The sequence below is a fragment of the Heloderma suspectum genome, chromosome 2, assembly GCF_057233095.1.
Source record: "Heloderma suspectum isolate Gila_16-S chromosome 2, 16-S_ref, whole genome shotgun sequence".
Classification (NCBI taxonomy): domain Eukaryota; kingdom Metazoa; phylum Chordata; class Lepidosauria; order Squamata; family Helodermatidae; genus Heloderma; species Heloderma suspectum.
The window spans coordinates 342,576,753-342,601,907 of record NC_139459.1 but is presented as its reverse complement, the minus strand read 5'-3'; the positions used below and the strand labels follow the sequence as shown (position 1 = coordinate 342,601,907).

General features: G+C 43.6%; 1 protein-coding gene across 2 annotated transcripts; it reads right to left on the bottom strand.

Annotated features, from left to right (window-relative positions):
* Positions 1–859: 859 nt before the first annotated feature.
* Positions 860–24,875, bottom strand: PPP1R10 (protein phosphatase 1 regulatory subunit 10). Of its 2 annotated transcripts, XM_084840842.1 has the most exons (21): positions 24,508–24,875; positions 23,710–24,083; positions 12,117–12,234; positions 11,485–11,571; positions 10,646–10,781; positions 10,356–10,407; positions 10,161–10,238; positions 9,617–9,787; positions 8,916–9,021; positions 7,713–7,822; positions 7,307–7,407; positions 7,039–7,186; positions 6,611–6,772; positions 5,849–6,095; positions 5,223–5,298; positions 4,602–4,793; positions 3,655–3,769; positions 3,151–3,258; positions 2,437–2,976; positions 1,935–1,986; positions 860–1,464 (listed from the first exon to the last, which is right to left on the bottom strand). In XM_084840842.1, the coding sequence occupies exons 3-21, from the start codon at positions 12,221–12,223 to the stop codon at positions 1,380–1,382; spliced, it is 2,673 nt and encodes an 890-aa protein (XP_084696968.1). In that variant the 5' UTR covers positions 12,224–12,234; positions 23,710–24,083; positions 24,508–24,875; the 3' UTR covers positions 860–1,379. The 2 variants fall into 2 exon arrangements, with proteins under 2 accessions (XP_084696968.1, XP_084696969.1); XM_084840843.1 differs by lacking the exon at positions 860–1,464 and having other exon boundaries at positions 1,793–1,986.
* Positions 24,876–25,155: the final 280 nt, after the last annotated feature.

Genomic DNA, 25,155 nt, shown 5'->3' with positions numbered 1-25,155 from the left:
TTCCCATGAGCAGAGCCCTGCCATCAAGGCAGCTCCTAGATCCAGCCCAATCTCTTCCTCCAGAATAGCTCATATGCTAGCAAGGGCCAGACTGGCTTAACTTTAGCCAAGTAGCATGCATCTTCAGAATGGTCCAGCCCATAGGTAAGGGCTACATACATGTTCTGAACAACTCAACCATTTTGCCAAGGGTAGAGAAATACTGCCACACAAAGTACTAGTATTTATCCAGTTTTCTTAGTAGGCGTATTTAAATAAGCATGTTTAGGGCTGCAAATGCCAAACCGTAGACTGCATATCCAGCCTTTCGTAGAAACGGTGCCACAACCTGGAGGCAGCTGCCTGTTTTAAAGACACAGCAGTGGGCTCTTTAACATACAGGAGTCTTCCCCAACCTGGTGCCCTACATGTTTTGGACTAAAGCTCCTATCATCCCCAGTCAACATGATGGGAGTTGTAATCCAACATATATGGAGGGCACCAGGTTGGGAAAGGCTGACCTAGAGGAGGGGAATGTTGACAGGAGCCAGAGCCTAATTACTGAAGCTTCCAGCCAGTCCTGGTTACACAGCTATGAGGGCTTTTTTTATTTTTAAGCAAGGAATACAAATCCTTATATTCTGCACCAGAAACATGATGCATAGGACAAAACTGCACCCGTGTGAACATGCCACAGCCCTGGACAGGTTTCTATGAAGGCTGCTCGCTAGCCAGACTCCTCTGGCTATAGGTGAACTGGGTGATCTAAGACCCCTGTAAGAGCCACAGATAGCCCTTTCATCAGCCAGTCCCCATAGAGTGAATCCAATGCCATTTATTTTCAAGATCAACAATGAATGAACAGTCCAGACTACAAGGGTTAAATTAGATAATTCATTTTTTCCACCATGTTTATTACTAATGTACAAAATATACAAAACTTAGAGAGGGAGACATTTTCTTCCCCTCAGGTGAGGGGGTTGCTGCACCCACTTCAAGGAGAGGGGGAGACAAAAGATGTAGTGAAGAGTCCACATCTTGTGAGACAGTTTTAAAAAACCCACAACCAACAACAAAATCAGGAAAACAAAAATTACCCCCTAAATCTTTAGAGTCAAGGTTGAGTTTTCATAGAAAACAGTTTGTAAGTTTCCCCCAATGACAGGCTTAGCACCAAGGGAAATCACAGCTCTGCAGTCAGTGGGAACACTGCAAGGGGGTATTTCACAAAGGGGAGGATGGGGGCACCATGGCTCAAGAGGGTATTGTGCAAGTGGCAGCTGCTAGAACTCCCCCTTCTCCATGTGGGCCTTCAGACAGCAGTGGATCCCTTGATCTCTGATCTCACAGAATGATCCAGAAACAGTTGTTTCACCCCCACCCCTGCCTCACACATGTTCTTAAAACGCAGCATTTGCCTGCAGATGCCAGCTGTTCCTCCAGACCAAAGCAAATGTCTTCAGTGCAGGTCTGGTTCCTGGGAATCTGTGGAATACAGCACAGAGGTGAGGCAGTGCTGTGAGCTGCAGCGTCCCCTCTTCCTTTTGCTGGTTTCACAGGAATATTTACACAAATCAGTTTTTAAAAACCCTCCGTAAGTCTCTTGTGCTTTCAAGTCATTGGTGGCCTCATCACCCTACAGACAGGAGGGAGACGGCGTCTCCCAGTGGTTCCTTTTTGGGAGATGTGGCAGTTCATCAGTAGCAGCAGATGCGAAGGAGCGTGCAGTTGCCTCCCTTTGCCCCAAGCATTTAAAGGGCCTCACAGAAGCCATAAGACGATGGATGCAGCATGAGTCTGAAGTTGGAGCTCAAGCCCCAGAGTCCACAACATGGGAATGTGCACTGATACCACAGTTAGAAGAGATGGGAAGGAAGAGGGGACCGGGTCCCTCTTACTAGGGCAAGGGTGGCCCGTTCACACCAGGGTGGTAGAAGGCACAGTTGTTCTCGTACCTGCAGCTGCCTTTCATCGTGAAGTGACGACATACTGAGCGCTTTGACCTGTCTAAGGGGGGCAAAAGAAGGAACAGGGTGGTCAGCCACAGCTGCAAGAGAACCCAGGAAATCCACATAAATCACTTCTCCCAGCATGCACAGCGCTCCCCCACAGTCACAGACTCCATAAAGAACCCAGAATGCAAAGCATCGCCCCTGCTTAAGCAGCATGAAATACAAATATAAGATAGCAAAATAATGTTCCAAATGGAAACATGGCATGCATTTAAAGTAGGGGGGAGGAGTTTATCCTTTGCTTAGCCCAGCATTACTACATGCATAGAATCTGCTTTTAGGGGTCAAAGAAAAAGGACCCAGCAAGAACAGCTGTCCTCCAAAAGGCCGTTCTTCTTTGCTTATACAGCTGCTAGCCTCCCCATGAAACCAGGGATGCTGAACCAACCCTTGTAAAATCCCACCCCATCAGAGGCAGAGAAATCAATACTTCCACAATATTTACCTCCGCCATGGCCCCAGCCGCGGTCCCCTGGGTGACCTCTGCCATGGTCCCCCGGATGTCCCCTGCTGTGGTCCCCTGGATATCCCCGGCTGTGGTCCCCTGGATAACCGCCTGGATGTCCCCTGCCGTGGTCCCCTGGATGACCTCCTGGATGTCCCCTGCTGTGGTCCCCTGGGTGGCCCCCTCCTCCGTGACCTCCATGGCCACCACCGCCGTGTCCCCCTCCATGGCCACCGCCCATGCTGTTGTTGGGAGGGCCACCCCTACCATTTGGGGGGCCGCCGTTCCGTCCACCTCCTCGCCCACGGAACGAGGGCTCTCCACCTCGGCCACCACGTCCTCGGTGGAAAGGGCCAGGGCCAGGTCCTGGGCCAGGACTGCCACCTCTCATGCCTCCATGGGGCCCACCACGCATGCCACCATCAGGAGGGTCCCAGTATCCATCATTACATTGGGGAGGAGGTGGGCCCATCATCCGAGGTCCACTGGGCACACCAGGGCCTGGGGGCATGTTAGGGCCACCTGGGCCCCCATGTGGTCCTAGAAAAAACAAAAGAACATGATGATCATGACCTTAGACACAGCCAAACACCCACGAAGGTCCCACATAACCTACTGCAGATTATCCCCAGGGCCACATCCTCTCCCCTAACCCACAATCCCAGCTGTTCCATACTGGAATTTCCTTTGTAGTATCAACCCATCTCTACTTACCAGACATGGGTCCGGGACCTCCAGGAGGGAAGTGCTGCATATTTTTAGGCCCTGGTGGGAATCCATTGGGGACTGGACCAGGTCCTGGTCCAAGCAATGTGTGTGGAACTGTAATAAAAGGAAAGGAGCTGTTAAGGGAGTCCAGAACAGAGGAGATTGGGTTCTAAGTAGTACTAACCAGAGAGTGCCAATTACATAAAACAACTAGGTTAAGCATAGCCCACTGGCCTGTGCAAGCCTGGAATTCAAACACCTCGCTCTGGCATATCCTCTTTTGATGGTCATGGGCAAGTTCTATTTATTTAGGACCCTCTTTTCACATTTGTATAATGGGGAAACCATCCCAACCCTGCGTCACGACACTGACTTGTGGGGAAGAACCGTGTTGTACATGTGGGTATGGTTGATGGGATCGGTTTTACTGTCTGCTACTCAACATAAGGGAATTAGGGTGGGGGGTCTGGGCTATATGTTCTCAAATGGGACCATCAACTCCTCTCTTACCTCCTGAAGGACCTGGTCCAGGCTGGCCCTGCAAGTTGCCCAGCAGATGCTTGATCTTTTCTGAATAGTCTGGTTGCTTCATCAGCTCTTCCGTTTTATGATTGTTTGAGCCGCCCTGCATAAAATGGGAGAGAGCCATGGGATTAGAGAATGTTTGCAGTTTTGGCCTGCCCCATCCCCATTTGCTACACTAGTCCTGTAATACAAAACCTTGCTTAGAATTGCTAGCTGGGACAGGTGGGCTGTTAAGTCTTGTAAACAAAAAACATAATGGAGGCATCAAAGCCAGAAGGAATGCAAAAGAGAAACTAGTATTCAGAGGTAATAACAATGAGTATTTATTGCAGCCCCCCACATTTTAGACCAGTGAGATCTTTCATCAGGTGCAACCTGCAAAGGGTGGGGAAGAAGAGTCAGGATAGTACCCAAGTGAAAGTACTTTTGAGACTCAATATCCCAGGACGTTTGCGTCTCAGAAGTCCTCTCACACGGATACCAGCCTCAGTCTGTGCTTTCCCACCCTATGCAGATTGCCCCCGATGAAGGATCTCACTGGTCCAAAATGCATTGGGCTGCAATTAATTCTCGTTGTTGGCATCTCTGAGAACTGGTGTCTCTTTTTGCATTCCTTCTGTACAGTCTTGTGACTATCAAGGCACCTTAGATCAGAAAATGGGTTTCAGGAAAGAATCCCATTTATCTGCTTCTCTTCCTGGTGCACTGTGGGAAATTCTCTTGTTCTATATTCTCCACAGGTAAATTCTGGCCCTGCACTGACCTGACGGTGTCTGGGTAAGATGGGACCATTAGTCTAGCTTAGTTCCGGAGATTCGGGGTTCTTAACTACATCTGTAGGCAGCATTAAGGGCCTGTGGTCTCTCTTTCCAGGCCAGCTACAGTTAATGTTTCTTCTATTTAAAAGACTGCACTGTGGCGACTCTAGTTACCATGATGGAGGTGAGGATCTCTTGCACGTTGATGGAGGGGTTGGGGCCCTGTGGGTTCTTGCCTGCCCCCATGCTGCCCATGAGGTTGGCCAGGACCGGGGGCAGCTTGGAGCCCCCAGCTCCGTCCGGAGACTGCGAGGCGGTGGCCGGGTCGAGTCTTTCCTCGTAGGCGGCCTCATCCATGGAGCATTCCTGAGAGAGGTGACAGAGGAGACACAAGGAGTCAGGAGGGGCTGGCTGCTGGGGAGCTGACTGCTCAAACCCAGGGGGAGACCGGCAACAAGGAGTTGGGGTAGCTGGGGGAGGGCGGGCTGCTCTACCCGAGGGAAGATCAGCTGTGCTTCTGGTCCAAACTGTTCCCCTTCTCCAGCTTGTTTCCACTACACAAAAGGGAAAACGAGACACAGAGAGGGGGAAAAGGCACAGGATTTCTGGTATCTCTTTCTAAATAATGCTTTCTCAAAGCAGGGAACCTAGCAGCCTGGGTTTATTGAATGCCCTGCTCTAAAAAAAGGTCTTGCCCTGTTTCACAATTCACTCCCACTCTTACTGTAACCCACTGAGTTCTTTCTTTCTGCTCAGAGCAGGGGATGGAACACAAGAGGGTTGGGACACACTTACTTCATCCAGAGGAATAAGCTTGGGTGGCACTGGCTCATAGGACTCTGGGTCAGGTTCATGTGGGCTGTCAGGAACACTGCGGAGAAGAAAAAGATTGGTCCGGATTTAATATATGAAGAGAGAGGAGACAGACACTTGACTTGTCTGCGTAAGTCAAGATTATTAGGCCTGTAACTAGGAAAGCCAGGAAACTTAAAATCCCCAACCAACTCTGGAATAAAAGACCCTTCTCCTGCCTAGTAGAAACACTGGGAGGACAAGCATGATCAGAACTGTATGGACCCTAGACATGGCAGATGAAATGGACAGATAAAACAAGAGCTGTTAAAGTCCTCCAAAAATTGAAGTAGCCATACAACATCCCTTCCCTAAACTCATCACCAGCTCTTCCAAATTTCTCAGGAGAAATTCTCTATTGCTAGCTTCCTGAACACGCATCTGAATCCTTGTTATACTTGTTTCTCCCACTGAGTCAGTCCAATCATCTATCTAGCTTCTATCCACATATCTCAAGGAGAGGTTTTTCGCAGTCTCTGGAGCCCATCCATTGGAGATGCCAAGGATCAAACCCAGGATCTCCTATGCGCAAAACGCACACTCTCAATTCTTCTGGACAGTTCACTCACCTCTCTTTTGAGAGAAAGATTTCCTGCAAAATGCCCTTCTCGCGCTCGGCCTGGGTGAATTTCTCCTGGCTGCCACTTCCTGGTTGAACCAGTGGAGCAGGTAAGTCAATGGGCTTTGGGTAGACCCAGGGGATCTTCTCCTCCATGGCATCATGACTGAGCCGACGGGCTGTCTCAAAAGCATGGCGGTCCATCAGCATCTCTCGTTTGGCAGCCTCACCAAAGTCCTTGATCTTGTTAACATTGACTGTGGGGGCGGAACAGAGGATAACCGGTCACCTGAATACAAGATCTGGCAGACTCCTAGCACAACACTGGACCAGGGAACTTCATATGGCATCTCTTTTTTGCCCTAACAATTCCCCCATTGTGACTGCTTTAAAAAGAAAATCAATCATATTCTTTCCAAAGGCTGAGGCCATCATCCCTGCTAGCATGGATCAGGGCAACAGAAAGGCCTGTAGCAGGCAACACGTGAAAAAAATCTAACACAAGCAGTAAAGAGAATCTTGGGGGAAAAAACAAGAATGCCCAAAATTTCTTAGCAAGCATTCAAAATCACAAGCCTGGACATAAACATAATTTGGTACCATGGTCTAGTCACTGCTTCTTGGGAGTCCTTCTGTAGGATTAGTGATCTTACTTGCACAAATGCAAAAACTGTATTAAGAACACAGGCGTTAGGTTCAGCTTTCTGGCTAGTGGGGATCTTCCAACAGAACTTCTGCACTGTACACGTTTCTCCCCAGAAAAGACACTCACCTCGCTCGGTCTCATCCAATTCAAAGTAGAAATACTCCCGCAGTTTGCTTTCCTCAGGCCAGCTCACTGTCTTTTTCTTCTTGCCCTTCTTTGTCAGCTGTGTTGAGTCCACTGGGCTCTCAGCTGGTTTGGAATCCAGCAACCCACCCTGCTCAGAGGAGTCTGCACAAGAACACATACATGCACACTCAGCAAAGCTGCCTTAGAGAAATCACATGCCTCAAATACCAGGATCAGAAGAGGCACCCCAACCCCAACATCGAACTGCCATGTTATTTTTCATGACAGCTGAACTCTGGATTAACATAAACCAGTTGGTCAGGATCTCTCTTTTCAGATAGCAGAAGACTTGTACCCAAGCAAGGTATCAGGCAAACAGCTCCAACCCAGCCTCCTGTTACACTGGATGTGCCCCCCCCACTCCTTACTTGTCTCCATAGGCTCCGGCACCTCCACAGCTGGTACAGGGGTGCCAGGTCTATCCACATCCATTGGTTCTGATGCAGGGGTAAGTTCTGGTGAAGATGGCTTGGCAGCACTGGTTTCTGGGGCTGGCTTCCCTTCAAAAGGACTTGGCTGAAGATTGAGAAACACACACCAAACCTCTCTTAGGTAATCCTATAATACCAGTATGGCCTACACTTCGTCTGAGAAGTTAGGATTTCTGGCTCAATACACAATTAACTGCTTTCTTACCTTAGCTGCAGTTGGAGACAGGACTTTCTTTTTCTTCTTGATCTTGATCCCTGGGACAGGGGCAGAGTTTAGGGCATCCAAGAAGCCCAAGCCTTCCATAGCTGGAGAATAAATTGAGAAAAATTGAGAATTGTTGACTGCAATTTTGTAATCCAAGTCTCTTAATGCAATTCTGTGCATGTTTATACACCCAATAAGTGTGAGCAAGATTGCAGTCAAAGACAACATTCAATGCCTACCACAGGCTCACTCAAGAGAGGGGTCAGAACACTAGCGTTCTAGCTACCACTACCTCTAATGCATGTTACATCTTAGCACATTACTTCTTTGCTCATCTTTTATATGCACAACCCCTCTAGAGAAAATAGACAAGTATAAGAAGGTAAACTGGAAGAGAGAAGCTTACGCTGTGGAGGGATGATCTTCACTTTAATCTCTTTGGTAGCATTGGGGGTTGTGTTGAGAGGCTTGTATTTCTTCTCAGCAGGTGGGTTCTCCCCAACAGGGACAGATGTGCTGCAGAGAAAGGTGCACAGTCAGACAAAAGAAGAGAGGACTCTAGATAGGGCTCACCACTTCTGTGACCTATCAGTCCAAATGGATGCCTATTTCTTGAGTGTACGTTTGTTTTAGCACACTCCCTGACACAAACATTAACTCAGGAGAAATCCTTTCAATGTATGCCATATTTTGCACTGTCAAAATTCCTAATTTCCTTGCTCCAGCATACCTAAACTACACAGTGCTCTCTGTGAACAAACTCAATGATTCTGAGTCCCCGTCTCCAACTATTAGTGGCAGGTAACCAGAATGGGGTGGGAGGCCGGATGATACCCGCCCAGCCTTCTGCAGGCCAAACGACATCAGGGAGTATGGCCACATCCCCTGCCAAAGGGCAGGGCCATGCCCCCTGATGTCCATTGGTTCAGGTGGGCACATCACAAGGATGGTCCTCCCGGCACAACTTCCGGAAGTCTTCTCTCACTGGAGAAGGCCCGGGTGCAGCGAAGCTGCTTCGACTGCACCAGACTGTATCGCACTGGGGAAAGGACGCAAGTCAGACAAAGTTGTGAAGCCTGGCTTTGCTTGTCTTTTGCCTCCCCTGCACAGGGAAGGCGCAGAATGAACGAAGCCTGCTTGTCTGAGTGCACAGTCACCACTCCCCCAATCCCCATGTTATTTCCAATCACAGATAGAAGGTAAGAAGGAGATTCCTCTCCCCACCTCCTCACTAAGTCCCAGTAGCTTCTAGGCCAGGGCTTGAGACTCGGGGAGAAGAGTGGCTGGGTCCATAAAAAGAGCCTAAGCCTCCGCAGGCCAGATGGGCAACCTCAGCAGGCTGGATTTAGGCCCAAAGACCAGCAGTTGCCTTCCCCTGAACTACTACATCTCATTTACCATGGCTATGGCCAATAGGCTTCCTGCCCCAAGAACTCTCCCCAGCTGGAAGAGTTGGGGCTAGAATGTAGGAAAGTTTGGCTTACAAGGAGTAGTTAAATTATCTCATTTCTAGGTTTGTACTCTAAAGATGATGACAAATTAAGGGAAAGAGATGAAGGCCAAAGATAACTTTTCTCCAAGGCCATCATTAGGATGCACAAGGACTTACTTCTGTCGCTTCAGTGGTATTGGCTTCAGGTTGTATTTGTCAGAGGTTACTGAAGCATTGATGTTTTTCTTTACAGGAATAAGTGATGGAGTCTCCATTTCCAAACCTGCAAGTTATCAGCAACAGTGACTATTGGACCTATTTCCAACTACAACTCCAAGAATCCCTGAGTGCTTTGCAAGCATGGATCATTTGCCCACCCAAGACCTATTATGGAGCTGTTTTTACTGGAGAAAAACTGAAAGGCTGCACAGCTTGTGACTGTACTCCAAATGCATTAAACATTGTCAGCACTGATACCTAATAAGCCAGGATCCCTGGCTTACTGTGAACAAGTTTACTCCTGCTTTGTTGCTCCGGCTTGTGCAAGTGGGTAAACTAACCAGAAATGTTACACCCAAACCTGGGATTCTGGTTTGTTGCTCCCGCCATGGTATGTTGTGGCTTACTGATCCTGGTTTGTTTGGGAGCAACCCATCAAGATTCCAGGTTTGGACATAACACTAAGCAAACCATTTCTGGTATGTTTACTAGCTCACGGGAGCAGGAAGAACAAAAAAAGAACAAATAGGCTGCATGCAGGAGCATGCAGCTCATTCACAGTAAGGTAGGATAAGCCAAGAACCCTGGTTTATTGTTATGTGTAAATGCAGCCATTATTATGGCAAGCCAAAGCGTGTACACATACACACAGCACTTACCAGTGGAACGGAACTTTGCATGGCTGGGTGCTGTGGTGCGGAGAGATTTTGGCTTTTCTTTTTTCTTCTCAGGCGTCTCCTCAGGCTTGGCTTCTGATTTGGCCTCCTGAGGTTTCTCTTGAACAGGTGCTTTGCTTTTATTCTCCTCCTTTCGCTTTTTCTTCTCTCGCTCTGCAAAGAAGAATCAAGTTCAGGAGCCCAGAAGGCTTAAAGTGTTAACACTTCCTAGCCCTTTGGGATGAAGAGAGCACCACCACTTCTACAGATCAACATCCAATCACAGTTTCATTCTAATAGAGCTAAACAAGTGTATCAAACTTTTAGGCTCCTGGAAACAATGTAATCAGAACACTGGAGAGGAGGTCTTCTTTGTTTTCTTTTTAAATAATGCACCCCTCTGGTCTGATGCAGAGTATGAAACAACAGATAAATACGGAGTAAGTGATAGAGCCACATGCTCTCAGACAAGGCCAGAAACAGCTAAATTTGGCTACTGCAAACCTATTGCAATCCAAAATCTGCGCAACAGCACAAAGCCACTCACCTGTAGGCTGCGAGCTACTCTGGGAGCGGATGACACCCATCCAATCACTGACCAGTATGGAAGCCAGTCTGCGGAGCTCTGTAAAGAAAAAAGATTTAGGTACCCAATGAGCTGGCATACAATAATTTTCAATGTAAGAGTCCTGAGGAGTGTGCGCGCCAGGATTATACATACGTCCAAAGGACGGATTTTTACCTTCATCCTCACTTGTCTTGCTGAGCTGCTTCACCAGTTTGGCAGTATTGTTCTGAAAGAGGTGACAGAGATACCAAGTTATCACATGGAGCACAATCACAGGCTGTAGCAACAAAGGCAGGATCTCTGAATACTACACCTGAGAATCTTGCTTTTGAAAAAAATCTGACCCTGAAGCAATGTCACAGCCTACTAACCCACCCAATTTTGCAGGAAAGCATTTCTCCCATCATGACATTACAAAAGGCCAAGTCAAAAAGACATCATCCAATACTGCTTCATTCACTCACTTGTTTCAGATGATCCACCGTAAGAGGCAAGTGCTGCAACGTGAGCAGAATCTGCTGAAGAAGCGGCACATTATTGGATGCTTTCGAGTTAGTCAGCCATGTGTTGAGGAGCTTGTAGCCACCAACCTTGATGAATCTGCAGAGGGGGCAAACACACACGCAAATATTGTTAAGCTAAATTCAGTAAAGGGGGGGGGGGGGCTTGTCCATTATTTCTAGACCATGTTGCAATGAGTGCCTAGAATTTATATGGCTAACTCTTGAGAGGTGGGTACAAAAGGCAGGAGCATGAACATCTTGAAGGAAGATAGGCTCACTGTGTAAAAATCAACTTCTAGTATTCTATGACACTCTAATTTTTTAAAAAACAAGATTTTTGCCCTCCCAAATGGGAGGAATATTTGAACCTTCACAGGAAATGTTTTGAAGACTCAAGAATTAGATGGAATGTTGTTGTTTTACTGCAAGCTGCCTTGAGTCCACTTTGGTGTAGAAAGGCAGGATAGAAATTAATTACATAAATAAATGTGCTTTCCAGATTTCCAGTAGTTAGGAGTGGGGATTTCACTGTTTGGTTCCACTCCCTCTCCCTCGTGCTTCCCATCTTCACTGGTACTCCAGAATCCCACCTTCTTCCTTCCACTACATTATTAGCAAGATGCCAGTGACCTGAAAGTCTGACTGGAAGCAAAGCAAATTGAGTAGCTAAGTCCCAAAAAATCTCAATAAAGCCAAAGTGACAAGACTTCCCAGACCCCTCCCTTAACCCGTAGAACTTCCTCTGCCTTTAGAACTAGCAGACCCAATTCCATTCCACAGAAACATTCAGCAGCTCTTACTCTGCGAGTATATCTTGCACTCGGGTCTGCAACAAGATGTTCAGGTAGGTGCAGCGACTGACCATCTTCTGTGCATCTTTCATTAAGCTACAATTGGGAAAGAGAAAGATACAGATCTTCAGTTTTACTGCAAATAGGCTATAGCAGCCCAGACTACTAATCATACAGTCACCAGTTAACATTTTAAGGAATACCAGGGGGGGGGGGGGGGCACAAAGAGAGATTATGTTTGTTGAGGCAGCAATTCAATTTCTTATAGATTCTTCCTGAAACAGTAATTAGATCCGTTATTCAAAATTCATATGGAGGGCCTCAGACTGCTACTGCATGCATTTGGGACACAACTTAATGTGACAATCCTGATGGTCCATTAAATTATTCCCAACCTGAACAACTGAAAACCACGCCGGTACAATGCGAGTGGAAGAAAGATCAGGAGTGAGTTCTATTAAAAAAAGGGCAACTCCCTTCTATAGTGGCCCTTTTTCCATGAGTAGTCTACAAATCACCAGCACAGTGCACCACGAAATAAAACTACCCTTAAGTAATGACTAAAAGCAATCCAAGATTTTAATATTTCAATATTTGCAAGTTACAAGCAATTTAATAGCATTCTTACACAAAAAACCTACTTGAAAATTTTAGTGATGCCTTCATGAGTTTTGACTTCTCCATCTTTGCCAAGAAAGCAGTCCAGTCCTTTCAGGAGTTCCTTTGGGTCTATTGGTCTCGAGCCCATGGTGGGAAATTCTGTTAAAATACAAGGGAGAGGTAGTTATTATAGCTACCAACTCTCCCCAAAAGTCAAAAAAGACTTTCCATTGCAGAACAAAGTACTGAAATCTCCAGGCGCAACTTGCTGCCATACTAAGTGCAAAGCATTATCGTATTTCCTGAGATTAGTAAATCCTCAGATGTCAATATACTTTAAATGGAGAGGATCAAGGTATGTATCAAAAAATTTATCCAAGGGCAGTCTTGAATAGTTTTGGGAGTAAACAAGGACCTCCCGTCATACATAGCAATGTTTTAGAAAACAGAGGGAAAGAGACAGTAAAGAGGGATAGAGACAATAAAGAATTCCTGGTCTTTGTACTGATAAAATTATCATCACATTCACCATGACATTTGAACTATGTTATAGCTAGAAACAATTTCAGAAACATGAAGGCCAATGTCAGCAACTCAAGTTTTGTTGTTACAACTGAAATGGAACGAATAAGCCTATGTTATTTGGCAGCCATGATGCTACATAGTCCAAGTCTTGTACATCATCAGTAAAAGTGTTTACCTAATCTATTTGAATGGGATACTTTTTCTTCAGGCGTTATCATTCATATGTGGCCCAAAATTAAGAAAAGTACAGGACAATTCTATAGTTTACTCAGCAGTCAGTTCCCCTGTGCTCTGGTTTACTCCCACCTCTTAAGAATGCACAATATGTCAGCCTTAGTTCTCCTTTCCCAACTTTTATCTTGCTCAACAGGCTTATGAATACTGTAAAGCGTGTGACGCTAACCCTTAAGTATACTTAATAATTTGACATAATGTAGCCAGGCTACATATTAATGTTCACCAAAAGTGTATGAAGCCAAAATATTAAAACCAGAAGTTTTATTGGTGATAGTATTTCAATAGCCACACTTACAACGTTTTTAAATAAAGCACATAGAGGAGTACTGCATACTTGGAACAGATAAACAACCTACAAAGCATGCTTAAGGGCTTGGAATGAGCATTTGAAAGTTGCTTCTTTGATGCAATTATTTCCACTGGACTTCAATAAAGGCTCTTGGACCTAGCAGCTCCTTTTTGTTCTGTTCTTGCAGCTCCCTTTGTTACTCTCATATCTTCCAGTGAAATACATGCCCAATTGTTGACTCTTGACAACATCCACCAGCAGACTGCCAAAGGTAACAACGTGGTATACAGGGCCTTTAAGTCTCACATTTGCAGCTACACCCGTTAGTTAGAGGGACATCAGACGCTTAGTTGCAAATCACACACCCCTTTCCTTAATTAGCTGAAATAGCCCACCAAGTTTATGTGCGCAGAAAACACTACCTTTTTGTACTAATTGTAGCCAATGTAGGTCAAAGCCCCCAAACTAGTTTTGTTTTGCCAGCACTTGAGGGGGACAGGTCACCGGATGTGCATGCAAGCTTTTAAAAAAATGTATCTGAAGACAGCCCAGCATTCATGGTGTTAGCTTATTTAAGTACTGCCCTTCCCTAGTGTGTAATGGTGTTATCACACTATTAAGGTGTTTGTGTCCTAAAAAAGAGCAGCAAAACACCCATTCAGTAGATAATTGGGCTGAATTGCAGAGAAATACTAAATATACATCCGCTCCAGTACAAGTTTATCACATATATGTCTGACAGCTGGTTGAACTGTGTAGAGCACCAGCTGTGCCCACTGCAATTAAGCCAGAGCAGTGGATGTTTTTCTCCTTGCAGATAACTCTTGGTACAGGATACCCAAGGAATAACAGGTATGAAAGCATGCCACTCACAACTGTCCCTTCTTCTCACGTTTATTAAGCTCTGAAGTCCTTGTATCCTTGACCTGCATCTTAAAAAAACTAGTGGCCTGCCAATTTCATGATGGATTGCACTCATCTTTCTTTGTATCTTTAGGAAGTATAGCTAGTTTCAAACATTAAAGGTGTACTAGCTGTTGAGATTATTCAGAGGCAGCCTATAGCTTTCAAATGATCTTGCACTAGACTAGGCTCAGACACCACTTGGGTGTCTGGGCCTAATCCCAAATGTATAGGCCTGAATTATGTAAATGTCAGAGGTTACCTCTTCATAAAGCAACACACTATGCAGATAGCTTGAGTGGGCATCTCTATGAAGCAGCTGGAGTCTTTGCAGGTTTGATACAAGCTTCCCCTAATTGCTAAACGTACACTTGGTAAGGAACTTCCCTTTGTATTGATCATCTTGAATTCAAGCAGCCAGAGACGTGTATAGTGAATGTGGCTACAAGGATAACTAATGTACCACTTTTGTGTTGTCTAGCAGGGAGTAATACTCGATTGGTGACAATTAGGAACACTGCTGCAATATAGCTTTGGCTCACTCTTATTAATTGCATGTGCTGCATCAATCTATAAAAACAAGCCGTTCTAAATAACTATCACTGCAGAAGGTGGTCAACTGAATTGCCTTCCATGGAAGAGGTATTATCTTACACCAAGTATCTCTTCAGGTCCTTTGACATAGCGGCTTGGACTTTTGAGTACAAACCCCTCTTCTCCACATGGGTTTAGGTTTCATAGAGCAAAGCTTTGACCCCAAAGCAGCAGGGCCTAGATCCAGGTGTGGTCCTACGTTCTTCTAATTTCTTGAATTTGGCTATTTTAAAAAGCAAGTGAATCCATTGCTGGGAGGACTCAATAGGCTATAATGCATTCATATGAAGGGAAACAACATCCAGGAACAGTTGGCAGCTGAGTGGGGAATGAAAACAGGCGTTACCAGCTTGTGGTTGCTTGCAGAGATCTTTGTGTGGCTTCAATCCAGCTGTGAAGCATTTTGCATTTGAGGTCCATGTTTGTGAATTCACCCTGTGGTGGAAAGGCCAAATGACCAAGTGGGCTTTGGAGACTGAAATCCCCTTTCACCCCACAATATGGCCCTCCACATGCAAGGCAGTAATATACTGGTGAGGAAGACTTGCACTCATGTTGCTTGGGCTCAGCCTGCTTTGGTGGTGAAGGAAGGACTTCAGTCTCCAGAGCTGTCAATCTGGCACTTTCCAGCACTACATTCCCAGGAGAGAGTCAAAAAATACAAAAGTTACTTATGTACGGTTTGAACCATCTCAGGTTTCCCCCAGACAGACACATCGTGGTCTTGCAAGCAGTACCTTGACACCTTGAGGACACTCATACCTATGATGTGGGGAATGGGGTATGTTTGGTTTGCATAGCACTTGAAGGTTCACTATGAAAAATAACATCTTGACTCGAAGTGAGTCCCATGTTAGCAGATCCCTGTGCCACTTCCTACAGTCTAACTCTACCTGTGCCACTTCCTGCAGTCTAACTCTGTCACATGGTCCATAATGTTGCTGTACCTAAAAGTAATTTTTGTTCCATAGTAGTTAAACTAGGCATTATTTCACATCTGTGGTTGAATCTCTCTCCTCTGCCCCCATTTGATCTGCTACAGTGACTGGCCATAAGAGTTGCACCCGAGTAACCAACATTAAAAATGGGTGACCATTTTTAAATATCAACATGTGCTACAGATCCTGCTGAGATTCCAGTTAGTAGTCCTTTCTAAAGTTTTCAGCCTCCATGGCTATCCGATTGTTCACATTAGAATTTTAGAACTGCGCAAACTTAAGGCATATTAGTAAGGTGCCCTGTTCTACAATTTGGTAAGTTGGGCATGAGGATCTCAAAACTCAGGATGCCATATAAATACTTTGAAGTTCCCTAGAAATCAGTTTAAGAGCAATCTTGAGTTTACATGATTCAGAATAAAGCTCTGCTTTTAAGAGTCCTGTAGCACCTTAGAAGATAAAACAAATATATTAGGGCATAAGCTAGTAGACACACTTGGTGAAGTACGGCTCTAGGCTCATGTACATTTATGCCACGGCGTTCATTAGCTTTCAAGTTGCACATGACCCCTTTGTTGCATTTTGCTACAACAGACAATTTATTTCTATTTGAAGAGCATTAATCTGAATTCCCTCTCCTCTTTTGAGGACAATTTCTAAGTAAGCAGGTTGTAAGACAACATCAACTCATTAAAAATTATTTTACTGTTTTCCCCTCCAAACAGTGGTCAGAACTAAACCTGTTAAGTTTAGTTCTGAGTTGTTTTCAATTTCACTTTCTTGCATATGCATAAAGCTGCAGTGTTTGGATTGCAAGTACGACACCACGCTGCTTTTTCCACATACACCTTTCCCCAACCTGGTGCCTCCAGATGTGTCAGAATACAACTTCCATCATACCTAGCCAACAAGGCCATGCTGACTAGGGATGATGGGAGTTGTACTCCAACAAATACAGAGGGCACCAAGATGGGGAAGGCTGCCATAGGTTGTCCCCACAATGCACTTATGACTGATCTGAAGCCAAGTCCCTGAAAAACAGAATCTCAGTGTAAGTACTTATGATTTAAAGGGCAAGTTGAAAAGTTTTCACAGCCTTTTAAAATCATCCTCATCTTCTTTATCCTTTTTAATCATCCTTACCTCCTGCAAGAATTATAAGCAATTTACCAAGGAAGACTTCAAGGACCCTCCTTAGGAGACAATCTCCATACCACACTAAGAATGTAGGTTCCCCACAAGTTAATAGGAAACAAAATCTAAATACACTTTATTTCAAACTAGAGAACTCAGTTTTAACACAATACTGTAGAAGTTAGAACTTCTATGTGCCATAGTGCTGCTAATCTACTCTGCACTGGACCCAAATGAAGCATGAGTAACCAGCTCAGTTAATCCACCTTCACAAGTTGCCCATCCTTACAACCCTACCCATGCTTACTCAGTCCCGATTTCAATATTTTAAACTTGTATTGTTTAGAACTACGTTTTTTTAGGATATCAAAAATGGTAATCTGATTCCACGTTGAAGGCAGGGTTACAAGTATTTCTTTTTAAATTGTTAAGCATTTGAGCAGTCAGTAAGATAGCAGCAGACCATTTTAAATTGCTTAGGTAAGGTTTAAACTATTACTATGCCCCACAATGAGACAGGTTCTAAAAAAATAAATGCTATGAAAATGGCATTGTTTCATTTAAAATCACAAAGCTAGCCAAATCATTCAACCCATTAGGTACAACATACTGCTCTCAATCTGACTGCAACTGCTTTTCGTCTTCAGCTCTGATCCTACCCTAAGAACTGTAATTGAATTTGCTCAAAGCAGCATTAGTAACTCCGAGCAAACCCAATAGTTACACAGCTGTTTCTCAGTCATCCCAGCTGCGTTATACAGAATTAGTTAATCAGGAAAGCATGTCAAGATGAACTGCAGGTACATTCTAAATACACTCATTTAAAAAACCCTACTATGGCTACAGTCCCATACAGTAACTAAGCATATCTACTTGGGAACAAGTCTCACTGAACTCAGGAGGACCTGCTCCCAAGTGAATGTGTATAGGAACAGGCTGCTCAAGGCCATTATTAAACAGCATGAAAATGCAAGAACTGTCCAGTACCTTAAAAATAATCTGAACGTGCTAGGAAAATAAGCAATGCTATATCCAAGTTCACATGGAGAAATATTTCCCCACCCGACAGCATTTAACTGTCAATATCATAGGGAACTGGGCTTCCTATAGAGCCAAGAACTGGTCAACATCCATGCTTCATAGAGAAGCTAACTAATCGACCATGCACATTTCTCACATCTGAGATGTGACATGCAATTCCAAAAATGAAGGGCCTAAATCTGAATATCCTGGCATGCTCGTGACAACTTATTTTGGTAATTTCCCTCACTTGCCTGAATCTCACATGAGTTATGTGCATTATGCTTCGTTGCAAGGCATACAGGAACGGATTTAAGGGCCTAACCCCTCACCCCATTTCTGTAATTGATCTTTATAACTTGAAACTCTAGCAACTGCAGTATTTTAGTACAGCAATCCCACTCTCGGGGAGAGGTGAGAATTGCTATTTGTTAATGCATCACAAAAGCGTCAATCACCCTAACAGCTTCGTCGTTTTAGCAAGAGGCATAGATGAGAAGAATTCTAAAGGGTATCTAAAGTTTAAAAGCTTACACATGACCCCAATCCTAGCAATCCAGGAAAGATAGCTGTGCTAAATGCAGTGTGAAACACAGCTGCAATTTAAACACATTCTACTTCCAAACTAGTCAATTTCCAGACACTTAACACAAAATATTCCCAGAACCTTTAGAATAAGTGACTTTTCCAATCAAAGCTGTCATTTGGTTAAAGCTCTGTAAACAGGGTACATCAGGGATAGCAAATGTCAGGCTTGTGGTATCTAGAGCCCTGAGACCCACTGCAGCCGGAGAGCACATGTTCAGCCCAGACATTTGTGAGTGGTACAAGAAGATCTACCTTCTGCCCACCCCTGGAGTACATCATGTCCTAAAGAGCCACTTTTAAAGAGCAAACTAAGTTAATTTGGTCATATTGCATCTAACTTAGGGGGGCTTGTTTAGTAGACACAACTCTAAACAAGTTCTAAGTACATCTCCACTCAGCCATGCCAATCCTATTTTAAATGGTGGCTTTCGGGGGGGGGGAGTAATTTCCACTGCAAAATTATTTGGAGGGAAGAATCAGAAGCTATGTGTTCAACACAAAGGCTGCCAGTCTTACCATTTCCCCACAGTTAATACAACTTCTGAAATAGAAATGCTTCCAGAGATGGAGCTTAGAGACTCGGGTGCTTAACCATTAGCCTTATCATACATGAACCTTAATGAAATTAAACATATATGCCATTTTCATACTATATCAAAAGGTCAAGCCATTAAATAAAGGGGCAAACATTTAAACAAGGTTAATTGTCAACACCACTGCAATTGTCAGCCTATTTTAAGAAACAGTTGAATTTCAACAAAACCCAACTCGCAATACAAACCCTGTAGCTTATTGTACCATCTTAGGCGAGAACAATTTTAATCTGGATACCTGAATACTGAATGTTCCATCCCCATTGTATACTGTATAAAGCTAAAATAATCAAACTTCCACTCTAGAAGTAAATTTGGAGAGGAAAAGTTGTGATGCAAAGAACCTCAAGCAGTTCCCAACAAGACAATCCTATCAGGACACCGTGTGTGAACTGCTGCAGAACAGAAGGCTGTAATTGTTAGATGCAAGCCACTCACCTACAGCTGCTTGCCCCTATATTGTTTTGCTTATAATGCTTTTTTAGGAATACCAGTTTAGACTTGCTGAAACAGAAGTAACATGTAGGCTATACCACAGAGCCTCAAGGCTCTGAACTGAAGACCAACAGGAGGAAGATAAACAGGGGAAAAATGCAAATAGTGATACTGGAACAAGCTTAGCATGTCTACTCAACTATTTAGCATTAGCCTCTCCCACAAGTGCTCCAATTAACCTGAAAATGAGTTCTCCAGGATTGGACTCCATGGGGAGTCATTTGGTACTTACAGTTTAGAGAATGGAATCAGGTTTTTAATCCAATGAAGACAGACATCTTCATATCCTACAATTCTATTAATATATGTTAGCAAGGTGTTTTTAAAATGTGATCCCAAGGGAATTACTGTGGCGTGGCAGTTGCCGTTGCAAAGCTTTCGGACCATCACCCTCCCTCCTGAATAAGCATGTCTATTTAACCCCCTACTAGGAGTATTCAATTCATTATTGTGGTGTGCTGAAGGCCTTCCAAGCATTTCTTCCACTCTAGCAAGTATGAAGTAACTGAACTGTAGTAGATAAACAATTCCACTTGAGGTCACCATTCCAGGAAGACAGGGTCCCCCAAAAGTTCTCATTTTTTAACCATTAAAGCAACAGAAATAGTAGCAAAACCTCCCAATTATCTTCTGGCTGGACTCTCATACTCTTGTTTCTAAGCAAAGGGTGACAATGGAATCCAGCTGGGCATTTTTAAGTCATGCTCTGAACTGGCAACATAGGGTTGTGGTTGTTGTTTTAGATAGTGCCAAGACTCTGGAGAAGCAGACAATTTTTGGCTGCAATCTTCAACCGATATACTCGGAGGTAAATCCCACTTAAGTAGAGGATTAATTTCCAAGTAGATCACTAGAATCAGGCTGCAGTCCTGTTGCAGTAGAGGCTGCAGTCCTGCAACACCTTCAGATTAATTTCTAGCAGTATGCTGCCTAAATGCCCAAAGTTCTGTTCTTAAAGAAAGCTGGTCAAGTTACCTAAGCTACTCGTAAAAAGGTGACTCGCTCATTTTTCCAGTCTGCACCAAGCAGTTACAACTTTTACATGGAAATTGGCCTGAGAAATTTCCAATTATGTATTTTCAGGTATACAGATTGTTTCAGTATAAACTGAGGACTACTTATTTTCTCCGCTTACATAATGTGCAGTAAGGAAGGGACCAGATTGCAGGCTTTCTAGCTGTGCGTTTTTACACTAAGCACACAGATGAGAAACCCTTAATTGGCTTGCCCAAAGACTTATGACATTTCATTGCCTCACCAAATTATTGGCTTACACAGTAATTGTAAGTATATCAACACTGGAGAATGTGGCAGCACAAATCTGTAAAACTGCTTAACTGAACAGCAGCTTTTGTCAGGCTTCCAGAATTAAGATGTCATAATCCTAAGCAAACCAAGATTCTAAATGCATCATTTTTCCTTGAAATGGAGGGAATTCTTTAAATGGTGGGTTTAAGCAGAGCCATACACCAGCCTATGTCTTTCATTAGTTTGGGATAATTTGCGTTAGGCCACCACGCTGCCACTCAGAATTGGTAGTCTCAAAACTGAAGTCCTTAACTTCAAATACAGAATCTTAACTATCCATTCACAGTTCAACCATGCTGCTAGTTTCTAATTATCTTTCAGCTTCTGTTACCCTACACTGTACTGGACTAATCAAGTCTTAATGTCCATTTATTGAAGCTATATGAAGCTGTATTTTGCTTCAGCCTGTAATGCCTTTTAGGTTGTGCCTAGTCTTACTGCATTATTGCTGCCAGTTGTAGCTGTAGACAGTCTGCTCCAATCCGAGATCACTTCACCTCTAATGAGTATATCAGCGTTTTGAAATGTAAAGGCATACTTGACTAAAAGTGCACGATCTGTACAGCAGATACCCACATTTGAGATGAAATGGTCTTTTGCCAAGTTTACTCTTTTGATAGGGGAACTGCTATCTTACACAGCAGCTTCTCTCCTTCTATTCCCCACCCAGCAAATTAAATTAACCTGTTAGGGACTTTGTTCTGAATAGAGCACCTTGAGTTGTTCTTCAGCGTGAAATGACAGGTGTGCCAATTAGTGCTATCAAACCTTATTGCCCTAACAGTGTCACTGATTCACTGGAGGGAGGGAGAGCATTATGAAATGCTACCACCGGAGATGGAGATAGAGGAATTAAGTTGTTTTGTGACACATTCCCCCCAACGTACAAGAACCAGCACTTAATGGGAAGTCACAAGGGGAGCATTTCTTAAATGCTATTTGATGTTCATGCAGTCTCATTTAAGAAACCAGATTCCTATTTTAAGGAATTAACCAATTCGAAAAAAGTTTAACTAGTGTCCTCAGCAGATTGGAAAACATTTAACACCCTTAACAGCCTGCATGCATCAGTAGGTGTCACTTCATGGCGTTGACAATGGAAGAGAACAGCAGCAAAAAATAATAAAACAAAGTGGTCCGGAACAGAAATGAAGGTTGTGAAATGTAATTAATACCAGAAAGATTTTGCTTACCAGGTGGAATTGTGGCTGTTTCCCTCCCTTTGATGAGGTAATACAAGTGCTGGATTCCCTTTTTTTCCTAATGATCACTTCTTTCCTAGTACATTGTACAGGAACTGTGGAATGTGGTAAATTAATACAAGACTTGCCCCCTCCCTCAAGCCCTTTTGTGTGCATGTGGCCAGAGAAAATGCAGAATCTCCCTCTCCCCAAACCATTTTTCTTTAGGTTCTAGCAAGTGTCATTGACACTTGCTAAACATTTGGGGTCCAGTGGTAGCATTTCATCTCTTAACTATCAGTTTTGATTAAACTAGGAAACATGCTTCCCTGTCCCATCCCACCTCCAGAGACCTAGATGGGAAAAAAAGGGAGAAAGGGGGAAGAGAAGGAAAAGAAGACACAAAACAGTTTGCCTGCCTTATACTAATACAGGTACTTAACAAATTTGACTCAACACAAATACAACGAACATGGAGAGATCACTGAAATCCAAAGGTCTCATGTGATGTTGAAACCTAAAAAAAAAACCCCTTGGTGGATTTATGATCAGTCTTTGCACTTATATCAAGCAGACCTATATATGGTGGGAGTGGAATTCCGTTAGATCATTTTAAAAAGATGATGAGAGGGAAGGTAAGCCAGTCCTCCCCTCCCCCTTCTCTCCTTCCCTTCATTCCATGATGCATGCTCTGGGCACCAAACACAAGCTATTCAGGGGGAGGAGTTTGTTACAAGCTGCTGACATCAGCTCCCTGCCCAGAAAGCCTTGTGGGTTCTTGTACAGAAAGTAGTGACGCCATTTTAGAAGCACAGGCGATTAGAAAAAAAGCAAGAGGCTTCAGAATTCTAAGAGGAAACTATAGCATTAAAACCTCCATTATATACAGAATTTGTATCGTTTTATGTCAGTTCTATAAACTAGAACCTATTTAACATACATTAAGGGGGTAGGGGAAGAAGAGGCATTTCTTGGCCAGTGCCGGAGACTCAAAGAACCTCTCATTATTCACTATAGGGTTAACACCTCTTCTCCCCCACCCCTTGCTTCCTCCTCCACACATGGGGAGGTAGAAGGAATAAAAATGGAAACATCCTGTAAAGGAAAGATATAATGCTGCTTGTCAAGGACAAAAGATAAAATAACACCGCCATATTGCAGCGAGGGGGGGGAATATAGGATGAACATTTTAAAAGCACATTAGACCTCATTTGAGTTGAATAGATCTGTTTTCCATTACTGAGGGTTTAAAAAAAATTGGAGTTGTTTAAAACGATTTTCTCAAGCCATTTCGCAATCTTTATTTCTAGATTGCCTGTTAATTTTTTGCAGTATTACATACCTACATATACATTATAAAACTTTCAAGTTTAAAAAACACAACCCTTTTTAACACTGACAAATTTAGAAATATAGACGAGGCTATGACAGATCACCCCGTATTTTAAAATGACTCACTGCTGGCTACTACCCAGTTGCTTTTTTTGTCCCTTCCAACTCTTACCCTGCAATCTTTATGTACAGATTGCTTATTTAGCTCAATTTCCACGTCTCCCACACAAAGTAGTAGTACTTTATGGCTCAGTCACCACTATCTGTTATGTGGGAGCTCATTAACCCTTGACAGTCCTGGAGACGATGGATTTTCTAAGAGACCATCATACTCCTTATAAATATGCATTTTTGGTGGCAAAATGCCTGCGTCTTAAGGGTTAACACCTCAAACAAACTCCCACTTCCCCTCCATTTTTTGTCTTTTCTTCGTGCCATTAGCTCACTTCGACACGGACGATTTTTTTTTGTCAGTTGGTTGAAAATACGACACTTACTATCCAATTAATTTTCTCGTCGACAGCGCCTCAAGGTTTATCTTTTTTTTGGATTAAGCTGTGTTTTTAAAGAAAAAAATGAATTTGATTTTGCTCATTTTTAAAAAAAACTAGCAACTTTTTGATGTCAATAAGTAACAAAAAGCTGCTTAATAAAAAAAAGATCGGGGAAGTTGTTGCTAAATATTAATTTTGGTTTTTTTATGTTTTTAGTGGCAGTTGTTCTCCTTCAAGTCACAAAGAATTTTAACAGCTTCCCAATACAGACGATCAGAAATGTAGCTGGCTTTTTTGTGTGTCGTCTCAGAGGTTCAACTGTGGGGGGGTTTTCTTTGTTTCGCGAAGTTCAACGGTGTCTCAAGACCAAAGCAAACCTGTAAGAGGAAGAGAAAAATCACAAAGTTTTTTTAAAAAAAATTAAACCCCAAAAGGGTAAATTAAATTTATAAACTTAAACTCTCATGTAATAAGGTCTTCGCAAACTTTATCCGAAACCAAAACGTTTTTATCGGGATGGGAGGAAGAATCGCAAGGGATTAAAAAAAAACCAATGTAAAATATTAATTTGGAATTCAGCTTCCCACTTGTGAGTGACTCGTTCTTTTTTAAAGGGAGAATTGAACTAGGACTCTCTTGAAGAGTCAATTTATCTTCATTATAGCCAAACAAATAATTATTACTTATAAAGGTCAAATACGACGTATTCTGGGAAGGGGGAAAACAAAAATAATACTAACTTAATTCCTTTTGTCCCCTCCCAATCCGTTCCCCACAATAACGTTCCCACACCGTGCTTACCTTTAAACAGACCCCAGAATGGCCGATGTGGACGCGCGCGGTGGCTTTTATATGAGGCCCCTCCCTCTTCCCAACGTCCTCTCCCTTCGTCGCGCGTTGCAGATAAAGAACAAAGCCGAGAGTGCGAGCCCCCGCCCAATGTCGTCACCCTGGTCGAGTAAATCCGACTAAAAATTCAAATCAACGCAAATTGCCTAAATTGTATTTTGAAAACCAATCCAATACTTCTAACAAAAATAAAATCTAGTGTCTACAAAGCTTGTGACGCAGTTAGTAATGCTCGAATACGCATGCGTCTTCCGTTGCCTTATGGCGACGTGCACGCGCGCGGCCTCCGCCCTAGTTTTCGCGAGGACGGGGAATGGGACTGCGAAATGGCTTCCCTAACTGAGCATGCGCGTAATTTGGTCGTTGTTGGCGGACCCTCAACACAATCGTAATCCTTCTGCGCACGCGCAGTAAAGATACACTCCTGTTAGCCTGGGCGGCTTGTGGCGCACTATTAATTGCAAGAAGCGTTATGCGCTTGCGCGAGCCTCGTATGTATATAGATATATGTATGTATATATATATATATATATATATATGTGTGTGTGTGTGTGTGTGTATATATATATATATATATATATAGCCTGACACGAATTTGGT

Excerpts from the sequence above, each read along its gene's own strand:
- PPP1R10 (XM_084840842.1), bottom strand. The coding sequence starts at position 12,223 with ATGGGCTCGAGACCAATAGACCCAAAGGAACTCCTGAAAGGACTGGAC. Across the intron at positions 7,408-7,712 it reads GAAGATCATCCCTCCACAGC|CTATGGAAGGCTTGGGCTTC; the intron begins GTAAGCTTCTCT and ends TTTATTCTCCAG. Across the intron at positions 6,096-6,610 it reads ATTGGATGAGACCGAGCGAG|TCAATGTTAACAAGATCAAG; the intron begins GTGAGTGTCTTT and ends CCGCCCCCACAG.